This window comes from Staurois parvus, unplaced genomic scaffold (genome assembly GCF_062004578.1).
Source record: "Staurois parvus isolate SC_StPar_1 unplaced genomic scaffold, SC_StPar_1.0 ptg000719l, whole genome shotgun sequence".
Classification (NCBI taxonomy): Eukaryota; Metazoa; Chordata; class Amphibia; order Anura; family Ranidae; genus Staurois; species Staurois parvus.
Genome location: NW_028318515.1, coordinates 11,070,537 through 11,095,251, shown reverse-complemented (window position 1 = coordinate 11,095,251; position 24,715 = coordinate 11,070,537). Strand labels below are relative to the sequence as shown.

Sequence of the window (24,715 nt, the reverse complement as noted above, 5' to 3'; positions counted from 1 at the left end):
ACGTTTAGGAGCTGTACAGCATTTTTTTCAGTAGCCCCTGAACTCTTCCTAATGTTTTCCTATGTGTCCATGTACACTATGTCGTTTACAGGCAGTTGAGTTTACAGTTGTTTTTTTGAACGCAGAAAACTTGTGTTCAGGAGTAGATTTTATCAGCGTTTCAAACGCCAAACGCGGCTAACCGCGTTTATAAGCGTTTGCGTTTGAAAATTTTTTTTAACTCTTCCATTTCCAGATGCTGTCCACAGCCTTTTATCATCATGCAAAATGTTTTCCCGGTACTCAAATGGACCTGATACACCATACTTTGAGGTTTCGCAGGAAAGAAAATATTAGACACTGCTGCAATAATTTCTGTACAGAAATGAACTGGAACACATCCAACACCACAAAAAAAAAAAAAAAAGACCGCTAATCTCAACAAATACTGCTCTCTCTGCTTCTGCTCTCTCTATTTCTCTCAAAATGTCTGAAATAGTTAATTTTTTACTGTTTTTCAGTTCATTCTGGGAATTTTGGAAGGTCTCCTGAGGTTATCTTTAAAAAATGCTTCTAAATGCAAACGCTCATAAATGCGCATAAACGCAGTATGCAAATGCAGCTAAACAGACTTATTTTAACCTACATTTTCCAGCAGTCAGTTTCTATCGTTCAGAAGTGTCCCGTGTACATGGAGCCTAAGTGTCACTTCGGAGTGCTTATATAACTTTAACTAATATCACAGATTTACTTTAAAGGAACCCTGTAATGAAGGAATATGGAAGCTGCCATTGCTGACCTCCCATAAAAATGCAACTTACCTGGCAGTTTTGCTGATCCAATGGCTTTAATACTTTATGAATCACTGACCTGGAAGATGATATAGCTAAGAAGATCTGATTTTTGGCTTTAAAAACCCAGAGGAATGGGTATTTCAAAAGCAGAGGCAACCATATGATGGCCATAAACATTTGATTTTGTTATCCAAAAATCAAAATGATCGAATCGGCAAACAATTGAATAGGCATTACTTCCTTTCCAATTTATTTACACCCGATTCAGATATAACTGAGTGGATCAGCGAGGGCAAAAATTTACTGTTTTTTGTATAAACCGGCAGTACTGAGCTGCTTTGGTAATAAATTCAATCATATTTTGGTGGATCATATAATGAGATTGCAAGGTGAAAACAGAGATGCGATTGGTAACATGATTGTAGCTTCCAACTGTCCATCAAAATCCAGTTCTTTGTGTGTTGCTTATTAATTAAATGGGCTGTACACTATGGGAGTGCATCATACACTAAAAACACCCCAGCCAGAGCATGCCCAGAGAGCTAGAAGCAGCTCAATTGCGGGGAAGGAGGAGAGATGAGGCAAAATCCAATAGCTACCACCTTAAAAGATGATAGGAATGGAGATAATATCTCTTGAAGACATTCACCACCCTACAGTCAACCCTCCATTCGTTTAATAGCCCAGCAATCTCACAGAAAGAATGCACCATTAACAACTAAAAGGCCAAGAGAGCCAGATGAATACAGGCTTCCCTCTCTGTCAGTGCACCCACATGTCTCCAAAGGGACCAATGCAACCAATTCCTATACCCAAACACAGATCGTGAACGCCGGATCACATAGTACAGTAGAACATTGCGAACGAGTTGCAGTGTGCTTTTAAAAGTAAAGCGTGCACTAATTTGGTGCACTCCAGTGCATTCAAATGAATGAATGAATCACAATGAATTACACAGGGATCATGATTCCTGGTGTGAACCAGCAGTTAGAAAGTAGCCAACGTAATACAACCGCAAGTGCACATGAAAGAGCAAAGGCAACCCAAAATGTATACTTTCTTAATATCTTAGTGCAAAACAGAATAGCGTTCAATGACCTATGACAACCAACCAGGAGGTAGAATAGGCAAACAGGAATTTTGATTTGATTTACTGTTCACCATTGCTGTCTGCACTGTTATAATCTCATAGCTGGGAAGCTGAGCAATGTGCATACTGGACACGATAGGAAATTTCTTCTAGAACAAGTGGAGCAGAAATTATTATTTGAAATCCGTCATTTTGTTGTCTTGTAAACTATAAACACCAGCAGGGTTTTTTCTTTCCAGTTAAAGTGACACTAAACTCTGGTTTAAATATACAATTCTATTTAACTATGCTTAACTAAAAAAATAACTTTCAACTCTCACAGTCTCCTCCAAATCCCCAAAATTATTTTTTTTATGCTGCTGCAATCTGATTTACTGTTAGAAGATGGCTACATTTGTTCTTCATAGTCCCACTGTATCAAGGAATGTAGCCACCCTCTCTTGCTCACTTCCGAGATGGACTGTGGGATTTGTAATTTTTACAAACCAATTGACTTGCGAGCCACCGAGGTATATTGTGAAGGTATAAGTACTAGATCGCTGGTTAGTAAGCCCACTCTCATGTGATGTGCGTTTATCAAAAATTGGTTTAAATATTAACCGCGCTCTAATATCCACAAAAAAGTGTAAATCAAAAAGTGTTAAGTGCTTATAAATAAATTAAAATATGAAAATGAATAATATAACGTGACTGATTATATAAAATTATGACTTGTAATTTTGTATAGAGCAGTGCACATGTTCACAACTAATGTTCACTGCTCATTTTAAACAAACTGAAGTGTGAGGGAAAGGGAGAGAATCAGGAGCTCATGTGAGACTTTACAAGGAGACAGAAAAACAGAATAATTTTCATGAACAAATAGATTGCAGGGCCATTAAAGCGGTAGTAAACCACAAAAAAAAAATCTATAAAAACTTCAATCTGCCAGTTAAGAGCATAATGTGCCAGTATACATCACATACTAGTACATTATGAAAGACTTACCTGGAAACAAATCCCTCCAGCAGAACACTGTCACAACTCCCTGAGGCTTCCATCTTCAGTCGGTCTTCCAGGTTCATGGGAAGCGGCCGCTTGATTGGCCGAGCTGCAATGACATTCCGTTCTCTTTCTCTTTGGGCCACGGCACAAAAGAGGGTGCCATCCATTGAGAACACAGTGCGCATGCGCCGGTGACATCACTGGCGCTGCTACAGTAGATATCTCCTAAAAGGATATATTTACAGTACCTACAGGTAAACCTTATTAAAGGCTCACCTGTAGGTAAAACATACAAAATAGGGGTTATCTCTACTTTAAGTAATGGATGTATATGGATTACTTTTGGAGAATAAAGAAATTATTTTGTGTCACTTTAAATTGCAATATTTAGGCATTATCTGATCCTTCTCATGATAAAAATATCACAAACTTCTGGTATGTTCCCTATTGACACTCTGTGTTCTTTCAAAGTTTATTGAAATGCCAACCACAGAAAGGTCAGGTAAAAAGAATGCCTTAGAAAAAAAAGTAAGAGGGGCGGGTGACCAAATTAGAGGTGTGTACATTTTTTAGGTTTCAGTTTGAATTTGTGCTGTAAACATTCTAATCCTCTGAAGTTATTGTATACATAAGTTATAATATGGATACCTGTGCAGAGCAGAAGAGAAAGAAGGTGCTTCTAAGTGCAGTACATCCACATGTTTCTTGGTAAAAACTGTTAAAACCACTTACAAAGGATGATAAGGCTCAGGCATATAGAACATCAATGCAGGGCTCCTGTCACTGTTTCGAGGAGCTCACTGTGCCGTCCAGCAGCATCTGCACATCAAATTGTATTACCTTAATCTTAATTCAGAGAATGCATTACAATAATAATAATAAAAAAAAACGTTAAGGCTTTAGAACCACTTTAACTATTTGCCTACTGGGCACTTTCACCCCCTTCCTGTCTAGGCCAATTTTCAGCTTTCAGTGCTGTCGCAGTTTGAATGACAATTGAATGGTCATGAAACATTGTACCCAAACCAGATTTTTATCATTTTCTTTTTGACAGATAGCCCTTTCTTTTTGTGGTATTTAATCATCACTGGGGTTTTTATTTTTTGCTAAACAAACTAAAAAAAGACAAAATCGGAAGCATTGATGAGGAGGCACTGATGATGTTGCACTGATATGCAGCAATGGTGGGCACTGACTGGTGGCACTTACGAACGGCACTGATGGGTGGAACTGCTGGGTGGTACTGATGGGCGGCCCTGATTTTCAGTGCAGATCTGCTCTGTGACATTTGCCGAATATCAGCAGTACTTTCCTCATGCTGTGACAGGACACAGTGATCACTGACAGGGTCAGTTGCACGCCGCTGAGGGCATGCAGGAGGCGCATTCTGGGAGGGCATCATATGACGCCCTCCCAGAACTAGACAACCATGCTGTAGCCATCTTCTGCTTATAGTGCGGTTGTAAAGTGGTTAAGAATAATTATGAATGGTAATCTCCATTCTCAGCAGAACCTGTACTGCATTCAAAATGAACTACACTTGCAATCAGCAGGGGTATCAGTGCAATGCTAACGACACCCCAAAGGTATTTTGGATGGTATGTATTTTACTGATTATACAATGATTCACATACATGTAATTTGGCTTGCAGAGACTTTCATTGTTATGTATTACATTGTAGAGTTCATTCTCGCCATCCTTCTCTTCAGTTTACCCCTGATGAAAGAAATTATATTTTCTGAAATGTGTCAGGTATTCCAGTGAAGAAGCATTGTCTTCTAACACTCTACAGTATATTGGGATAAAGAGGTCATCCAACAACACCAAGTCTTTGTTCACAAACTATTCAGCCATTATGCACTGATTTTATACATATTTTTCTTTTGTCTTCTGTATGATTTTATTATGATGTAATAAATGTTTGAATTTTATCTTGGCCTATATTCAAGTTGCCCTTAAAGTCCCATCTTGTCTTTTTGCGGGTATGTTTGGTCTCTCTATATTTTGGCATGGTGGCAACGATCTAGTGACATTCGTGAGTGGATTTACAATGCTTTTGCCTGCACCAGATTGCATGGTACAGAAGTACCATACAATTCAGTTGCTCTGCAGTTTGTAAAGTCTGGCGAGTTGAAATCGCACTACACCCAGATCACATGTGAATCGATCAGGAATGCACAGTGCGTTTCTGTGTGATTCATGGTATGAACAGGCCCTAGTGGGTAGTGGTATTTCCTGTACCGTTTAACCCATTTATAATCCCATAAATGTCACATTCATTGCACTTATGCAGCCCATTCCTCAAAAACCTTTACTGTAAACACATGCTTTTCTAAAAGTAGTGAATCATATTTTATGATCATAAATATATAGGATACAGTGAATTACTGTTCTTAGTGTTGAGCTTGTGTTATTACAGCCCCTACGCCTGTGTAGTGAGCTGTTAATGTCAAGAAATGTTTCTAGAAAATGTAATATTTGTGACTCAATATGAGTTCAGTCTCTGTACTAGCTTAAACAGTTCATATGTGCAGTGATCAGTAATAAATGTAAAGACTTAATTGCACCACTGATTACAAATCACTATAACATTGCAAAAGCCAGTGCTCCTTACACAAATGCCATTATAATGTGCCAGGTGGTATTACATCAATAACGTGACAGAACAAACAAAACAGTGAACAAAGCAGGACAACTGATATGTGTACAAGGAATTAAGAATGGCAGGAATTGTTTATTTTGTAACTGTAAAATGATACACTGCTACAGAGCAATAGAATATATGAGATGGGCTGTAATCACTTACACAGAAATTAATCTACGAGAAAATTTAAGTGCAATTAAACCTCCATGAAAAAAAAAAGAGCTGGGTTTGGATTCAGTCTAAGCATTTGTGGTGTGAACCAGTTTGTAGGAAAGCAATTGCCCTGTATCTCATTTGACATTTTAGTATCCATTTAATGGCTATATACTGATGTTTCTGAGTTTCTTCTCTACAGTTAAGTCTTTCATTGCTATAGGTAAATAAATGTCTAAAAACAGTCATATCTGCCACTAGGTTACTAATACTGCAAAACAGACCTAAATACGGGTCTGCATAATAATACCAAGCTTAAGAGATACATTATTTGTATTAAACTTTACACTGTGTAGCAGGAATCTGCTACAGTCTTATAATAAATATTCATGCATGTTCAGACCTCAGATCAACCCTAATGCTTTCCCCTTCAGACCTCTGAACTGCCTCAAACCCTGTACCTCCAGACCTCAGAACTGCCTCAACTGCTGCTACTTCAGACAGACCTCAGATCCACCCCAATGCCTGCACCTTCAGCCCTCAGATCTGCCCCTATTGCTGCACCTTCAGACCTTAGAGCTGTCACAATGCATACACCTTCAGAACTCAGATTGGGCCTAAACCTTCATCTTCACTAATGCAATGGTTAACATACCTGTCACAATGATTCCAACAAGATTAGGAAGAATGTAGGCTGCAAAGATTCTTATACACCCCGTCCATGAACCAGCATCATCAGCACTTGTCGAGCCAATGCTGTCAGTGGCATCAAGGAGGTGGGTAGACACTGGGCAGACTAGGCTTTGTAAGCTTAGTTTGATAACCTAGTGAGCTGTCAATTGTAGCCTCAGGCAGCAGACCTTCAAATGCCAGTGAAAAAGGCAGTACAAGCCAGCCAGGGCACTCGTGCTTTCAGTTGCCAAAGCCTGCCATATAGGCCTCTTATTAATTCTAGCATAAGCACAGATCTGATATATTTGTTTGATTTATTACTTGACATGTAGTAATCAGTGTTTCAGCACTTTTCACTTTTTGTTTCCACCGTTTAATAAGCGGTCTGAATCAGAGGTGGAGAATTATAAACTTTACTGAAACAATTAATTACTTTTTGCTTCCACCATTTTTAATAAGCGGTGTGAATCAGAGGCGGAGAATTATAAACTTTACTGAAACAATTAATTGTTTCAGTTGCCAAAGCCTGCCGTATAGGCCTCTTCTTATTAATTCTAGCATAAGCACAGATATAGTATATTTGTTTGATTTGTTACTTGACATGTAGTAATCAGTGTTTCAGCACTTTTTACTTTTTGTTTCCACCATTTAATAAGCTGTCTGAATCAGAGGTGGAGAATTATAAACTTTACTGAAACAATTAATTACTGTAATGTCCATTCCAACAGACTGTAGTCTCTTGACGCTTGTTATCTTTTAATTAAAACAGGTATTTAAAATACACCTATACCAAAATTAAAATACATTCCCCCTAGAACTGCATATAACTGGTTGTGATCTTTAGTTATTACCACTGTAAATGGAATATAATATATATATTGCAAAGAGATAAGAAGGAACGAATGATGAACCCCCTCCAAAGCCATTATTCAGGAGATGGGCTGCTATTTAAATCAAATTGCAGGCACCTCAAGGTTCATGCAGAGAGTTTATTTTTAATATCACCTTATGGCCCCCTTATGGTGCTTTAGCGATGCAGTTAGTGATTTAAGTGTGTTACTTTGTTCCATTTTCTCCAGCCTCATATTTTCACTTCTGGTCCATTAGTTGGATAATTATCCTTTATAACCAGTGGGTTAGGAAGAGACAGGACAAAGTGTTGACTTCCTAGCTGAAGTTGATATTTGCACAATACAATTTCCTGGGTTTTAGGAGTGCTCTAGAAAAAAAACAGCATCTGCATGTGCCCACCATTGGATCAAAATGACTTTTCATGTTCTTTGTAGTGCTTTAGTATGAGTTTAGTAATTCCTGATTTATTCTGCACAGGTTCACAAAAAACAGAACAATTCAGTATTGGAGAAATGTTTTCTTATCTGGAAAATCTAAATTTCTGCTGTTATTTACTAATGGTAGAGTCAGAATTCAGTGCACATAGCTCGTCATGTCTTGTGTCAGTGGTCTAGGGTAGTGCTGATGGTATAATGGTGTAGGAAATTGTTTGGCATACAATGGGCCGCTTTGGATCGGTTGGGCATTACTTGAGTGCTACAGAGTATTTGAATATAGGTGCTGAAAAATCCCCAGTTTTCAATCTAGTAGAACACTTGTGAGGCGTACATAGAATCCATAACCTTACAACCATCCATTACTATGTATAAAGTATAGCTTAGAGCATGGGTGAGGTGTTTGTGATGCACATATTCAAGAAACCATTAATGGTTCATCTGATGCACAATAAAACTTGCTTTAGTGGAACCACCAGGGCTAACAGCTAGACTGCCAAGATCTGTGCTTCAACTTTCATAGCAGTACCAGACTCCAAAAATTTACACGCATTAATGCAGTTAATAGATTTGTACTTATTAAATCAAGAAAGATGTATGGTTCACATGCTGTTTTTCTCTGTGATTTCTCAACAGTTCCCTCAGACCTTGTTAAAATTATACTTTTTGTTATACTTTTTGTTATACGTTTTGAGTTGTACAATTGTACTGAAGACAGGAAAACCAGTGTTTCCTAATAAGATGGTTACATGCAATAACACATTTCTTTAAATTGCACTTGTTATGATTAATGGCTTATACAGCTAGATTCTCAATAATAATAATAATAATAATTTAATTCTCTTATCAGTTTCGAAATGATCTCCAGTGCCTGCCACCATCTGTGCAACACCGAGCATACACCCAGATTCATCTCCTAGAGGAGAAAACTCGATCAATAAAAGCTGATGTCTCTTCAATATCTCCAGAGAAGGTTCAGTGGAGCTTTCTGGTAAATACTTTTCTTTAAGTTCTACATGTTTGGTGAACTGTTTATTTGTCAAAACAAGGCAATTCAATAAAATACCGTAGAATGCTGCTTATGGGCCTGTTAGTGATATAATTTTATGTGCTCTCATCTAGAATAATTAACTCCAGAGTTTTTGGGAAAAGAGTATTGAAAAATGCTCTTGAATGCATTCAGCTTCCTGTTATATCTGGGTTTCTATAGCATTGTCTTCTTAAAATATTATTTATATACCATCACTTCTATTACAAATCCAAATAAAAAAGGAGTTTCCTCACTATACAAAAAGAAAGGCAGAGCAACATATTTGATTACATTTTGTCCTAGTAGATATTTCTGCACTTACAGTATATCTGATGTTTGACAACAGAGAGAGGACCTTAAATTGAAGAACCATTGAATCCAGTCTTAATGCAGATTTGTTGGCTTGGTGGTCTTTGTCATTGAAAGTTATAGAAATCAAGGCTGAAGCAAAGCCCGGGCTGTATTAAAGTATTAACCAGTCAGGTAAATGGGACGCAAGAAACTTTGACTGCTGTGTGATATAAACCAGTGATTTTGGGATGAATAATTGCGTGGCTTTGTTTTTAAGTGTGAGTTTTTGATGGTGATAACTTTTTGAATACGTTCTTTTTTTAGGAAGCATGTCCTGTACTGTACACGGTATTGAAATGAAAAGTGTATTGTTTTTTCCAGGGTGCATTTAGTTGATATTGCATACACCAATAAAGCCAAAAAAACAAAGGATTTATTTAACCTGCAAAGAGTATGTAAACCCTAACAATTAACTTTTTTACTTTCTCTTAGTTCATTACATATGTCATTAATAGAATTTTGTTATGTGTGCTTGATAAGCGCAGAAAAGAAACCCTGTTGATTCTATTGTGAACTGATAAGTTCATGTGCTGACTGCTTTTGTTGTAACCACTGTATGTGAGGGTATTGTTCTTATTGAAGTTATGAATATGCCTGTTGGCTAACAATTCTGCTACATTATCTCCCTAGTCTCTAGAATACGATAGTAATGTTTTCAGTGACTGTGATGCTGGTCTGAAGTGTTTGGGTCAACTATCTGCTGTGGTATTATGAGGAAACTGAAATAGACTTAACTGTAACTACAAGTGTTATAGAAGGCACAGATGAATCAGTTATGCGCAAAATAATTCTCTGTGAAGTTAAATCAATGAAATACATTTGCAACAGTTTGTGAGATGTTTGATCTTGAGTAATTTATGCTAAGGTTTTTGCCAAGATAGTTGCCCTTAATTTCCCAGCGCTGATGAATAGAAATGGATGCATAGAAAGGAGTCATCTCATTTCCATTGTTGTGTCACCTACATTACAAACACATGGAGTCAGTTTCTGTAGACAAGGGATATTGTTATTCTTGTGTCATTAATCTGCTCTGTCCATAAATAAAGCAAAGACATAGTCCTGTCACCTCTTAGTTACCTAGTGACGATGGCAAGTAACGCTGACTGCAGCTGCCGATAAACAGGCGGCACGGGCTGGAACGGAAACATAAGTGCAGTCTGTTGTAAAATAGATTCTGATAAGAGATGCTTTAAGCCTCTGTTGCCAAGCGCATTTAACCCAATCAGTGCCTTAAAATGTTTGCATAATTGAATAACTTCTATACTTTAAAGCTGAACTCTAGGTAGATACAGTACAACAGACGCAAATTAGTGCAACCCTTTAATCATAAATACATCATTAAATGTACAACCTCTGGTAGACGCTACACAGGAGAGTTAGAATGTGAGAGGAAAAAGTGGCACAATGACCTAACCAGTTCATGTTCTGAAAAGAAACATACTGATAGGAGGAGAAAGCAGAGTGACAGAGAGATGAGTTCATCCCTTGTGCTACTTCTCCTTTTACTGTCCAGTCACACACTGGGGAAGTTCCTGGGTACCTGGGTTTAGAGGAACTGGATTGAATGATTCTGGTCATCAGACTGAGGACATCGCATGGTAGAATACATGTACTGTGCAGTAAATCTCTGGTTTGAAGCTGCTATCAATGTATATTAGGTAGCTTGAAGCTTAGGAAACGTCTTGGTCTATTATTATTATACAAGATTTATATAGTGCCAACAGTTTGCTCAGCGCTTTACAATATAACGGGAGACAATACAGCAACAATACAGTTCAATACAAGAGGGATTTGATTGTGAGCTCCTTGGAGCTTACAATCTAGGAGGGAGGGGTTAGTGGTACAAAAGGTAGTAACTGTGGGGGATGGACTGGTTGGAAGAGTAGAAGATTCCAGTATTAGCTGAGGGCAGGATAGGCTTCCCTGAAGAGATAGATTTTCAGAGATTGCCTAAAAGTGAGCAGAGTAGACGATAGTCTGATAAATTGGTAGAGAGTTCCAGAGGATGGGGGAAGCTCTGGAGAAGTCCTGGAGATGAGCATGGTAGGAGGAGACAAGGGAGCTAAAGAGTAGGAGGTCTTGCGAGGAGCGGAGAGTACGGTTTGGGTGATATACGGAGACAAGATCGGTGATGTAATTTGGGGCAGAGTTATAAATGGCTTTATTCGTTATTGTTAGTGTTTTGAATTTTATCCGTTGGGCAATGGGAAGCCAGTGGAGGGATTGGCAGAGAGGGATGGCAGATACAGAATGGTTAGTAAGGTGGATGAGTCTGGCATCAGCATTCATGATAGACTGAAGAGGGGATAGCCTGCGATTAGGTAGGCCAATGAGGAAGGAGTTACAATAGTCAAGGCAAGAGATAACAAGGGAGTGGATAAGTTGCTTAGTGGTTTCCGAGGTTAGGAACGGGCATATCTTGGAGATTTTGCGGAGGTGAAGTCTACAAGATGTTTACAGTGATTGGATTTGGGGCTGAAAGGACTGATGGGAGTCTAGGATTACACCTAGTACCCTGGCATGAGGGGAGGGACTGATGATTGTGTTATTGATCTTGATGGAGAAGTCAGGGGAGGGGGCACGGGCTGGGGGGAATACTAAGAGCTCAGTTTTGGAAAGATTGAGTTTGAGGAAGTGGAGTGACATCCATGCCGATATGTCACTTAGTAGGTTATTGATGCGAGAGGAGACTGAAGGGGTGAGGTGAGGGGTAGAGAGATAGATTTGTGTGTCATCAGCATAGAGATGGTACTTAAAGCCATGGGAGTTTATCAAGCGACCAAGGGAGGAGGTATAGATGGAGAAGAGAAGGGGTCCAATTAGACTTGCTAAACCTAGAACACCATAACCATTATCAGACTGGCATTTAAAATCAATATATACATCTTTTCAATGATCTGTGTTTGTGGGTCATTATATGTGGCCCATGCAACATCTCTGACGCAAGTAAAACTTTGAAAATATCTTAATTTTAATTAGTTTCCGTAAATTCTTATTACCAATAATGCAACAAGCAACTCCAAATGGAGAATGCTTGCCAGACAAAAAGTAAATGACAAAATATTATTGGTGAAAATTTAATAGATCATCAGCTTCCTGCCTCCAGTATGTTTCATAATTCAAAAATATCACTGGTACCAGCTCCATAGGACACAAAACCAACAAAATAATATAGGGTCAGAACAGAAATTTTTGACAAAGAAGCAGATATCCAATATAGAAGTAATTTTCCTCTATTTAGCATGCAAGTCCTGCTGAATGATGCAAGAGAACATATTCAAATGTATTGTAATCAGTGTCTCTTATCAGAATTTTCTTACATTATGTTATATAAGCAATCATCTAGGTCAAAACGGTATTAATAGGTTATATCCTAAGATAGAGAACCAGTGAATTATATTAATAGAGTTCTTAGCCAGAAGCATGTATTGTTAACATTCCCAAGCATACATCATATAAACCTTTCATAATAAAGGACAGTAGAGGCAGTAGAGTTATCTCATTATTGTAGTACTTTAAAACTGGACAACACCTAGAGCTGGAGTAAACAACCTCAGAATTATAATATTTTCACATCAGATCAGTGCTAAAAGTAATAGGTCTACAATTTAACCAAGACCTTGTTTAACTGCTTGCTGACTGTATAACTTACATATACGATTGCAGAGTAGCTTTCCTGCGCTGGATCACATACCTAGTACGTGATCCGCTTGCTGGGCAATGGGGCACGCGCCCGCTGACCCAGCTGTGCTTTGATTCATTACAGCACATGCCAATCGCCTGGTCCCGGCAAATGTTTGACCGCCAGGACCCAGTGATTTGTCACTGAACACAGCTCTGTCATTGTAAACAATACAGAGCTGTGTTCACTAGAGATGAGCGAATCGAACTTGGCGAAGTGGAATTCGTTTTGAATATTAGGAAAAATTCGATTCGCGCCGAATCTGAAAATTAGCAAACTTCGGATGCACGAATCGAATTTTCCCTGATCGGCCGATTTTCATCCCTTCTACAGCCGGCAAAAAGTGTCCCTGCAGAGAGCTCCGCTATTTCTGACAGTTCTCTGACAGTTCCTTCACATTTACAGCGGTTGGAACATTGTATCTATTTGTTTCCATTTAGGATACAGATGTTTTTATTCGGAAACAAATAGATACAATGTTTCAACCGCTGTAAATGTGAAGGAACTGTCAGAGAACTGTCAGAAATAGCGGAGCTCTCTGCAGATACACTTTTTGCTGTACTGGAATTCTTCTTATTTTCATCCTACTTCTTCTTCTTCATCATCATCATCCTCATCCTCTTCTTCTTCTTCTTCTTCTTCTTCTTCATCCTCATCCTCATCCTCTTCCTCTTCTTCATCCTCATCCTCTTCTTCATCCTCATCCTCTTCTTCTTCATCCTCATCCTCTTCTTCTTCATCCTCATCCTCTTCTTCTTCATCCTCCTCCTCTTCTTCTTCTTCTTCTTCTTCATCATCCTCATCCTCTTCTTCTTCTTCTTCTTCTTCTTCCTCACCATCATCCTCTTCTTCTTCTTCATCATCCTCATCCTCTTCTTCTTCTTCTTCTTCTTCATCCTCATCCTCTTCTTCTTCTTCTTCTTCTTCCTCATCCTCATCCTCTTCTTCTTCTTCACCCTCATCCTCATCCTCCTCTTCTTCTTCTTCATCCTCATCTTCTTCTTCATCCTCATCCTCTTCTTCTTCTTCATCCTCATCCTCTTCTTCTTCATCCTCATCCTCTTCTTCTTCTTCTTCTTCTTCAACATCCTCATCCTCTTCTTCTTCTTCTTCATCCTCATCTTCTTCTTCTTCATCCTCATCCTCATCCTCCTCTTCTTCTTCTTCTTCTTCTTCATCCTCATCCTCCTCTTCTTCTTCTTCTTCTTCTTCTTCTTCATCCTCATCCTCCTCTTCTTCTTCTTCTTCTTCCTCATCCTCTTCTTCTTCTTCCTCATCCTCATCCTCTTCTTCTTCTTCTTCTTCATCTTCTTCTTCTTCTTCATCCTCGTCTTCTTCATCCTCATCCTCTTCTTCTTCTTCTTCTTCATCCTCGTCTTCTTCTTCATCTTCTTCATCCTCATCCTCTTCTTCTTCTTCATCCTCGTCTTCTTCTTCTTCATCCTCATCCTCTTCTTCTTCATCATCCTCATCCTCTTCTTCTTCTTCTTCTTCATCCTCATCCTCTTCTTCTTCTTCATCTTCATCTTCTTCTTCTTCATCCTCATCCTCCTCTTCTTCTTCTTCTTCTTCTTCTTCTTCTTCTTCCTCATCCTCATCCTCATCATCTTCTTCTTCTTCTTCTTCTTCTTCTTCCTCATCCTCATCCTCATCCTCCTCCTCTTCTTCTTCTTCTTCTTCTTCTTCTTCTTCTTCCTCACCATCATCCTCTTCTTCTTCTTCATCCTCATCCTCTTCTTCTTCTTCTTCTTCTTCTTCTTCATCCTCATCCTCTTCTTCTTCTTCATCCTCATCCTCATCCTCTTCTTCTTCCTCATCCTCATCCTCTTCTTCTTCTTCTTCCTCATCCTCATCCTCTTCTTCTTCTTCTTCTTCTTCTTCCTCATCATCTTCTTCTTCTTCATCCTCATCCTCATCCTCTTCTTCTTCTTCCTCATCCTCATCCTCTTCTTCTTCTTCTTCTTCTTCTTCTTCATCCTCATCCTCTTCTTCTTCTTCTTCCTCATCCTCTTCTTCTTCTTCTTCATCCTCATCCTCTTCTTCTTCTTCATCCTCATCTTCTTCTTCTTCATCCTCATCCTCTTCTTCTTCAATTGAAGCTGCTTCTGCTCCGCCACTCTGCCATTGGACTCTTGATAGTCGTCTCCCCACACTGCTGCTGGGGGGACTTTTTAACATAGGCCTCTGTATGGCCTTCAATTTAAGCTGCTTACGCTTCGCCACTCTGCCATGGGCCCCTGTACCGCCTCCTCATGCTGCTGCCAGGTCCAGAGTGTGTCATGGGTCCCTGTACGGCCTCCCATTGCTGCTGTCTCCATCGCCACACTCTGCCATGTGCCACTTTCAGGTCTCCTCACACTGCTGGTGGGTTCCATTTTGTCATAGGGTGCTGTATGGCCTCCCATTGCTGCTGCCTCCACCGCCACACTGTGGCTCCACACTCTGGTTTTGGCCCCGTGACTGCCCAAATGAGTGAAGTGTGCGGTGATTCTAAGATCGACGGCACTCATCTGCATGTCATACTGACTGACAGTATTATTTCTCTTCCCCAGCAGACTCCAAGGGCATTTAAATTAAAGGTACAGTGTTCTGCACTAATATAAAGGCTCTCTGAAGCCTAGAAACCCTTTTAATAAGTTAAATTCGCAGCGAATAAATTTGCATCGAATCAAATTTATTCCGCAAATTCGGCGAATCAGCCGAATCGAATTTTTGAATAATTCGCTCATCTCTAGTGTTCACTAACTGGGAATCTTGTGTTTTCATTCCCTGCTAAGCAGGGAATAAAAACAACAAGTTCTATAGTAAAAGCAGCACACATTACACATAGCTGGAACACACTTAACACCTTGATTGCCCTAGATGTTAACCTTTTCCTACCCAGTGTCAATTTTACAGTATAAGTGCATTTTATTAGCTCTGATCACTGTAATATTGTAACTGGTGAAGTCAGTGACAGTTAGTCAGTCCCCCCCCCCCCCAGCAACAGTTAGTGTGAAATTGCCTGCCGCACTATTGCAGTCCTGTTATAATTCACTGATTCCTGCCATTAGCAGTATTATAAAATAAATAAATAAAAATTCCAGTAATATATCATAGTTTGTAAATGATATAACCTTCACACAAACCAATCAATATACACTTATTGGGATTTTGTTTACCAAAGACATTTAGCAGAATACATTTTGGCCAAAATTTATGAAGAGATTTGATTTTTTTTTTTTTTTTTATTTAATATTTTTATTAAAGTAAAAAATATTGTTTTTTTTTCAAAATTGTTGGTCTTTTTTCCCTTTTTATATTGCAAAAAATAAAAAACCCAAGGGTGATCAAATACCACCAAAATAAAGCTCTTAATGTGTGAAAAAAATATAAATTGAACTTTGGATACAGTGTTGCATAACCATGCAATTTTCAGTTAAAGTAAAGCACTGCTAAATAGCAAAAAATGGCCTGATCAGGGAGGGGGTAAATCCTTATAGTGCGCAAGTGGTTAACCAACAATGTCAAATCATCAAATATATCATACTAAATGCTACATTGTTTGATAATGGAACTACTAGTAATAGTGTGTTATGTTCCACTGTAAGAATTTGATTTTACAACAAAATAAAGCAATATGTGTTGATTGTTGATGGTATTGCTCTCATGGCAGCAGTTGACAGCGCTGTTCTTAAAGGGCTAGAACAGCTACACAAAGATCTCCAAGCTCAGGCCCAGCGCATTACGCAGATGAAAGATAGGACCTCTTCTGTTGAAGATGACTCATTGGCTGTTTCTGCAGTAGTAGCCCGTCTCACCATGGTCTAAAGAGATCTTCAGGATAAGGTAGACAATCTAGAAAACCGCTCACGGCAGAACAATTTGTGCATTATAGGCCTGCCCGAGTCGTATTCTCCCTCCATGCTGATCACCATATGTGCTACGTCCATTCCGGAGCACCTAGGCCTGCGACACCCCTGCGCAGTTCAGGGGCCCACCGTATTGGTCCACCGTCTGACTCTCACACTAAACATAGGCCAGTGATTGTTCGCTATCTGAACTACGCTGACAAACAGGCCATCCTTCAGAAATTCCGGCGTACACATGGTTTATCTGTGGGCGGACACCAACTGCTCCTGTTCGCGGACTACTCAATGGAGGTTATGCGACAACGTAAGGCCTTCTCTGCTATCTGCTCTACTCTTTATAGCAGGCAGGTTAAGTTCCCCTTGGCTTATCCCGCTGTTCTTCATATCCTGCCATTGGATGGAGAAAGGCTATCCTTCACCTCGCCATTGGAAGCACAGCAATACTTCAACAGTATCCCTGAAGCAGTCATGGATAAAAGTCCCTCTTCTGCACTGTCTTCCTCCTTCCCCCAAGGGGAAATTCCGCGCCCTTCCAGAATCAACCCAGTCCTTAAAAGCCACCGCATAAATGGGGGCTGAAGATCGCTATGTTACCCGCTGACTTGTTTCTTTGGAAGATATGTAATGGTTTTCCTTGTTTTTCTATGCTTTCTCAGGGACTGCTATAATTTGTCTTATAACAGCTAATGTTTGGTATTTATCTGTCTTGTTCATGTCTCCCCTGTGGCGATCCGCACAGCACACCAGTCCCCTCGGATGGGTGCAGAGGGTCTTCAGGTATTTTAGGTTTTCCCTTTTGCTATTCTCCCTCTATTCTCCACCTCCACTTCCTTCCCCCTTCCCTCGCCCCCCCTTATACGTTGTTGTCCAAGACAGTAGTGGAGTGTTGAGTGCTGGAGCTTCAGTGGAGTTCTCTATGCGAAAAAAGTGAAGTTCCCGATCTACCTGGGAAGCTTCTCCCCATTTATTAGAGAAGTACTGGATTTATTGTTTTGCATTGTTGTCTTTTCTTGCTGCATTGCTCTGATCAACTTGGACTCGTTGGGGTGATGTCTGGCGTGGTACTGCCCTATTGTAGGCCTTATCCAAATTTTATAGTATGACAGACATGGCTTCACCTAATGATAGGGATCACTTGAAGGTAATCTCATGGAATGTTAAGGGGCTACGCTTGGAGAACAAGCGTATGCAAGTACTACATCATTTGAAACATTTGGGGACAGATGTGGCACTTTTGCAGGAGACTCATCTCTTCGCCAGCGACCTTTCTCGTCTTTTAAAACTTTGGGTGGGTCAGGTGTTTGGTTCTCTGGCTGTGGGCTGTAAGGCAGGAGTAGCTATACTATTCCACAAACATTTGCGTTACAATGTTCGCTCTGTCAATTCAACTGATTCTGAGGGTCGCAGACTCACTGTCCATATTACTATCGCCTCTCGTGACATTGCTATCTCCACTCTATACACTCCCAATTCTCCAGGGCAAAACTTTTACCAGGGTCTGACTTCATGGTCCTTACAAATTCCGGAATCCTGTCATATCCTGGCCGAGGACTTTAACACAGTTATGCACAATGATATTGATCTAAACAGAGAACATCTCACGCAATGTCCTAGACAACTGCCTCAGTGTCTCCCCTGTACTGCTTTAGCACAATCTATGGATATGCTTAATCTGCATGACGTATGGCATCTCCAACACCCGACAGACCAGGAATACACATTCTATTCATCCCCTCATGACTCTTTTTCTCGCAATGACTATCTTTTTTGCTTGCAGCCTTTCTTGTCTATGCTACGTAGAATGACTATTTCCAATATGGCCTTTTCCGACCATTGTCCCATCCTATTACAGCTGTCTGGGTTGAAAACTCCAAAATCCCGAGCCCCTGGCACTTTCCCGCTTATTTAGCCAATAACGAAGACGTCAAATCTTTTTTACTGGCTGCATGGCAGGAATTTGCGGACACGAACGGAGCACATTTAACTACTCCTAACCTATTCTTGGAAGCCGGAAAGGTGTTCCTTACAGGGTACATCATCACCTATACTACGCAAAGGTCCCAACTGCTTTACCAACAGCCGAGTGAATTTCTTCGTCAGGCACATATTGCGCTCTCCCACGAGATTAGGCAGAATTGGCAATCTGTCAAACGAGCCTTTGATTACTGGGCTGAACTTCAGGAAGCAGCCAAATTGGCCTTTTACACTTTAAAATTTTATAGATATGGCAATAAGGTGTGAAAGCTGTTGGCACGGCTTAGTGCAGGCCCTTGTACTCCCACTCACATCTCTGCACTCTGGTCACCCGCGGGCAATGTTGTAACGCTGTCATCAGATATTCATGACATTCTTAAATCCTATTATACTTCCTTGTATTCAGAAGACCTGATTGATTCTAGAACTGCCAAGAACTTTCTAGCCTCTATTAATCTTCCTAATCTTTCTTGATCCCAGTTACCCGCTTTAAATGCTCCCATTACATGAGATGACATTTGTGCCACTATCAAACACCTACCCTCGGCTAAAGCTCCTGGACCTGATGGTCTTAGTACGGAATTTGACAAATTAACTTCGGAATTCATCTCAGACACTCTCTATCATGTCTCTAAGGCAATGTGGGAAGATGGCCCATATCTTCCGACTGGCTCCCAGGCACTCATTAAGCTCATAGCTAAGAAAGGGAAAGATCCACTACTCCCAGGATCATATGGATCCATCTCTATAATCAATGTAAAAATACTTTCTAAAATAGTGGCATCCAGGTTGGCTCTGCTTCCCGAAATACTACATCCGGCCCAATCCGGGTTCGTACCAGGTCGCTCGGCAACGCTTAACATCCGCAAAGTACTATTGGTCCTGGAACATGCTTAAACAAACCCACAGATAGACCTAGCGCTTATATCTTTAGACACTGAAAAAGCCTTCGATAACATCAGCTTTGCTTGGCTCTTCATGGTTATGAAGATGATTGTTTTTTTGGGCCCTATTTTGGACTTTTTATGACGCATATACTCCTTGTCCACGGCTAGACTAGTCACACCTGACTTTATTTCCTCAAGCATTCCCTTGACCAAACCACTAGGCAGGGCTGCCCGCTCTCCCCCTTCTTCTTTAATATCGCCCTTGAACCTTTGTCCAGATGGCTCAATTCAACGTCGGAGGTTACTGGTGTCATAATTGGCGACCTTACTCTCCGCTCAGCTCTCTTTGTGGATGATATACTACTGTTTTCTTCAGATCTACCTAAAGACTTCCTACTTCTCCAGGACCTTTTTGTGACCTTCCGTAAGTGTTCTGGCCTTAGAATCAATTTCGATAAGAGCGAAGTACTCCCTTTAAATGCTACTACGTCAAAGCGTTGGATTCATTCCTCTCCCTTCGGTATACCTACTCAATCCATCACGTATTTGGGCATCCACATAGGCAGAGAACAATCCTCTCCCTATTACCTAAATTACCCTCCTTTAATCAACAGGATTGAACAGGAACTGGAAGTTTGGATGACTCTTCCCTTTTCACTCTTTGGGAGATGTCATCTTTACAAAATGGTTTCTTTCGCAAGACTGCTCTATCCTTTGCAAACACTACCACTTCTGTTAAAACATTCTGATGTTCAGAAGATCCATAAGGCTCTACAGATCCTTCTGTGGCAGCGTAAGAAACCACGCATTGCATTACAAAAGCTTAGTCTCCCAAAGAGGTGAGGGGGGTGCAGGTCTGCCGAATATTTGATTTTACAACTTGTCCTGCCTCCTCCATCAGAGTCTTGATTGGATTACTGGGAAATCCTGTTATTCGAATTGCTTCCTATAAGAGGCCCTGGTCACCGCTACACCTTCCAGCCATTCTACATTCTAACCTCAAGGCCTTACCTCGACCCCTCCGATTGAACCTCCTGATTAGTGACACAGTATTGGCCTGGAGGGAAATGCAAAAACTACTTGACCTACCGCCAAGGATATCCTCCCATCTGCCTATTCTTGGAACCCTATGTTTCCTCCAGCGAGTGAACATGCAGCATTCAACCAATGGCCTCATAGTGGACTTACTAAAGTCATATCTATCTTTGATGATACCAAATGTACCTTCCAGCCTTTTTCAGTACTAGCTGTTAAATACTCCCTACCGGGATCTCATATCTTTCACTACCATCAGCTGGTGGCTTTCCTCAAGATGTGCTATTCTCCAAAACAATATTCCTTCCAGAGCACCTTTATAGAAACTCTACTACGGCAGGATAATTATTCCATCTCGGTAATTTACTCTCATCTAATCTCACACCAGTCTGCAGTATTACTTCTTTTAAGCCATGGACTCCCACACTGTCTACTAATGATGCTCCAGACATGTCGGGATACCGGAAAATCTCTTCACTCGTTCTCTGCAAAACATGGCGGGAAACTCAATTTAAAATCATCCACAGAGCTTACTATCCTTTCTCAGCAAACCCAGCGGTCACTCCCTGCCCTACATGTCCTTGGTGCGACCACACCCGACCTACATTGTTCCATCGCTTTTGGGAATGTGCCCGAGTCTACACCTTCTGGGATCGAGTTCTCCGTTACATTATTAATCTGTATAACATCACTCTCACCAAAGACCCTGTGCTCTGTCTCTTCAATTATCAAGATCCCACAATATCAGCAAGTCCAAAAGCTCTTCATTAGTGGATTCATATTTGTTTGTTGGTGGCTTGCAGAGCACTCATGCAAGCATGGATATAGCCAAACCCTCCATAGCTTAAAATGCTAATACAGGCACTAACTGCCCTATTTAATCTGGAGAAGCTGGACACCATTATCCAGAATTTTAAATCTTCATGTTGCTTTTTCTCTAGATGGCAGCGCTTCACGGAACACTCCTTTACTCCTGCGAAACTGGCCACCCATATGGAACCTTTTCGATATTTGGTTTGGTATCTCAAAGCCCAATACGCTGGGTAGATTTCCATTGCCTAACTCCCCTCATAGCCCCACTCCACAGCTTGATATTTCCCAGTCACGTAATGGAGCCCATGCTCTTCCACATGTTTCTTAGCCCATATGAATCTCCTTCCTAATTGTCTTTTTGATAGAGATATATAATTGTTCAGGCCTGCATAACCAAACTTCCGTTTCTAGGGGATTGCTGAAACAATTTTGTTTTTTTTTCCTTTCTTGGAAATCGGCCTATGTTGTACTGATTTGTTGCGACATTGATGTCTAGTTGTATGCTGTCTTTTGTTCCATTACAGAAGTTGTATTGACGTCTGTACTTACCACTGTTATGTAAATATAAAAAAAAAAGGTTTACAGAGTTGTATGTCAAGGTACTTTTGTACCAAGCGTATAAAATTCAATAAATATTGTGTAAAAAAAAAATGTTCAGCCACTAACCATTCTCAGTCTTCCAAGTTAGACTGTATAACACTGGGACATACTATCATGAGGAAATGAAAGGAATGACCATTGCTCGCCTCCTTTTAAAATGCATCACAGACCTAAAAAAGCATTCTAAATTAATGTCAGAAGAGATTAGTGACTTAGAAAGCATTGCAGATAAACCATTAACTTGACCCTGAGAAAATAACATTCCTGAAATCAGTGGTCAGCAATGGTAGCCCACATCATTCTCTTATAACAAGGATCCTTTTAAAATTATCCAGCTCGCTTAGCTATTCTCTGTAGTAGGCATTGCTCTCAATAGGCACACAGGACACACCTTGGGCACTAGTTGTAGTTTCATAGAATATTTTATCTATTAAATTTTACATTAGCTAAATCCCCAGACCTACCTCCTCCTGTACATAAAACTTGATGGACCTTGCCATTCAATATATGTTTGAGGCTTCACTCCAGCAATTTCAGCATATGCAAATGAATGCTTCCTCTTTCAATAGAAAATACACCTCAACTGCACAGAGCACCCTCCTCATTACCTTGACATTTAGTTAAAATGTTTTGATGGATTAAGGATGACATTAAACTCCTTCATATGATAAAATATCTTCATTGAATGAATGGTCACAGCTGTGTTCTGAGTTTGGTATGTGAAATCTATACTTTTGAAATAGTATTTACAGAATATGGAAAATTAACCAATACACATGATCAACGGATCAACTGTGGGTGTAGGACTATAACTATAATAACAATATATATATATATATATATATATATATATATATATTTATGGTTGAACTGGATGGGCATTTGTCTATTTTTAGCCAGACTAACTATGTAACATATATGGAGTAGTTCCTCTTCTAGCAGAGACAGAACTGTCTGGATCATTCAGTTGCACAGGGGCAGCCAACAATTGTGCAGGTAGTGCTGGGGTTGCACACTTTTCAATCACTGTCATGGCTGCATTTTTATATTTGCAAAATAAAGTTTTTTATGCATATATTGAAAAGCATGATAAAATGACAAGCAGGGAACTGTAGTCCCTACCACCAGCTACTACATCATTACAGGTCATAGTATTGACGCATCAGCCAGTGGAAGGAACTGCAGTGCCCAGTGGGGTACCTGGTCTATAACACAAGCTTGAAAGTGTTGGATTCCCATAGCTCTTCAACAGAGTAAAAATTTAAATCACCCAATAGTAAACACTAATCTTCTTTAAAGAGGTTCTTCTAAATCATTTTTTTTTACTCATGAGACAGGATCACTGTCAGCTATTGAACAGATGTATATACAGCATATGCAGTAACTGTGATTATGTAATAATGTTAAAAATGTACTCCATGCTGGAAAGTCTTCTTTAGTGGAATTAGATATGTATGAGAATATGAATGGGGCAATACAGCCTGCAGAAACAGTACTTATCAGATATTTGAAACCATTGCATGATTTTAAATACATTTGCATTCATAAAAACCTGGAAATCCTCTTATGCCATGGTGGGTGGTGAAAAGATTTCAATATGCTTGGTATGTCCTAAGGACAAAACAGAGTATACATTTATAGATCACATTACTGAGCATTATACACAGCTGTGCTGTCAGGAATGTCTATTGCATGGATCTCATATTCCCAGTTTGGTTCTTTTAAGTAAATGCTGTTAAATGAACAATACATTCACTGCTTCTCAGGCTGGGTTCACACTGATGCAGTGCGGAATTCGCAGCCTTTTCTGTGTGAATTCTGCACCGCATCAGAATCACACCCATTCATGCGAACCGCTGCAGGTGTGTATGTTAAATTAACAACACCCTGAAATTGGTCCTCAAAACTCGGTGTGATGTGCAGAATCAGATTGCATGGGTGTGAATACCCATGCGATCTGATTCTAGTGCGGACCAAAAAAAGGGTCCTGCGCCTTTTTGGTGTGGGTGCATTGCAATTTGAGCGATACAAAATGTATGGCTCCAATCGCACCGTACACAATTCACATGTGATTTGCACAGGAATGCGGTGCGGTTCCTGTGCGAATCACATGCAATATACCGCACCACATATGTGTAAACCCAGCCTAAAACTCCTCGATAAAAGAAGAATTCCAATTGGTTACTTTCCCTTGACTTATTGAATAGAGCTTCAGATGTTACTGTAGCAACCAGCCATGATTAAAAAGGTGGGCCTTGGTTTTTAGTGCAAGGTCCACTTTAACGTGCATCTGTTACCAGATTATAGAAATAAAAATATTTAATTATTCTTAATATATATTTAGGGCAAGATTAAAACACCTGAACCTCCTTATGTTTTAAGACTGGATTTACACTGTTACAGTGCGAGACCATGTTATTCTGCATGTTAACGTCCATTCCGCTGAAGTAGAGGAGGCATTTGTTTGAATTGGCTGCCTAACACACTGAAATACATGGCAGTGCATTCTTGTGTGTGGCAATACAGGTGCATTGATAAGGTAAGCTAAAATGCCATTGAGAATGAATGACACTATATTGCATTAACAGTGCATGTTAGAACAACAGAACACTGATTCCTTCCTAAAGACCCTGCAAGTGCTGGAATAAAAACTGTTGTTCTACCAGAAATGCACTCAAGTCCTATTGTGGGTTGATTTTTGTAGACTGAGTCTGGTCAGTTCTGCCCAGTTGTTTTTTGCTAAACTACTGAAGCCCTCTTAATCTCTACAGCATAGATACTAATTATTCTGTAGTCAAGAACACAGAAGGCTAGTCAGACTCCTTGAAATAATACATGAAGTTTGCACAGGATATTTCTGAATTTCTGGTATGATCAAAAGGTATTATT

At 40.0% G+C, this 24,715-nt stretch overlaps 1 protein-coding gene across 19 annotated transcripts in view; it reads left to right on the top strand.

Annotated features, from left to right (window-relative positions):
* RIMBP2 (RIMS binding protein 2) overlaps positions 1 to 24,715 on the top strand; it is a 593,145-nt gene that overhangs the window by 270,794 nt on the left and 297,636 nt on the right. For all 19 annotated transcript variants that reach the window (XM_089653728.1, XM_089653746.1, XM_089653735.1 and 16 more), the window contains exon 6: positions 8,454 to 8,594. In XM_089653728.1, the coding sequence (XP_089509854.1) occupies positions 8,454 to 8,594 (141 nt within the window). The remainder of the gene's footprint in view (positions 1 to 8,453; positions 8,595 to 24,715) is intronic.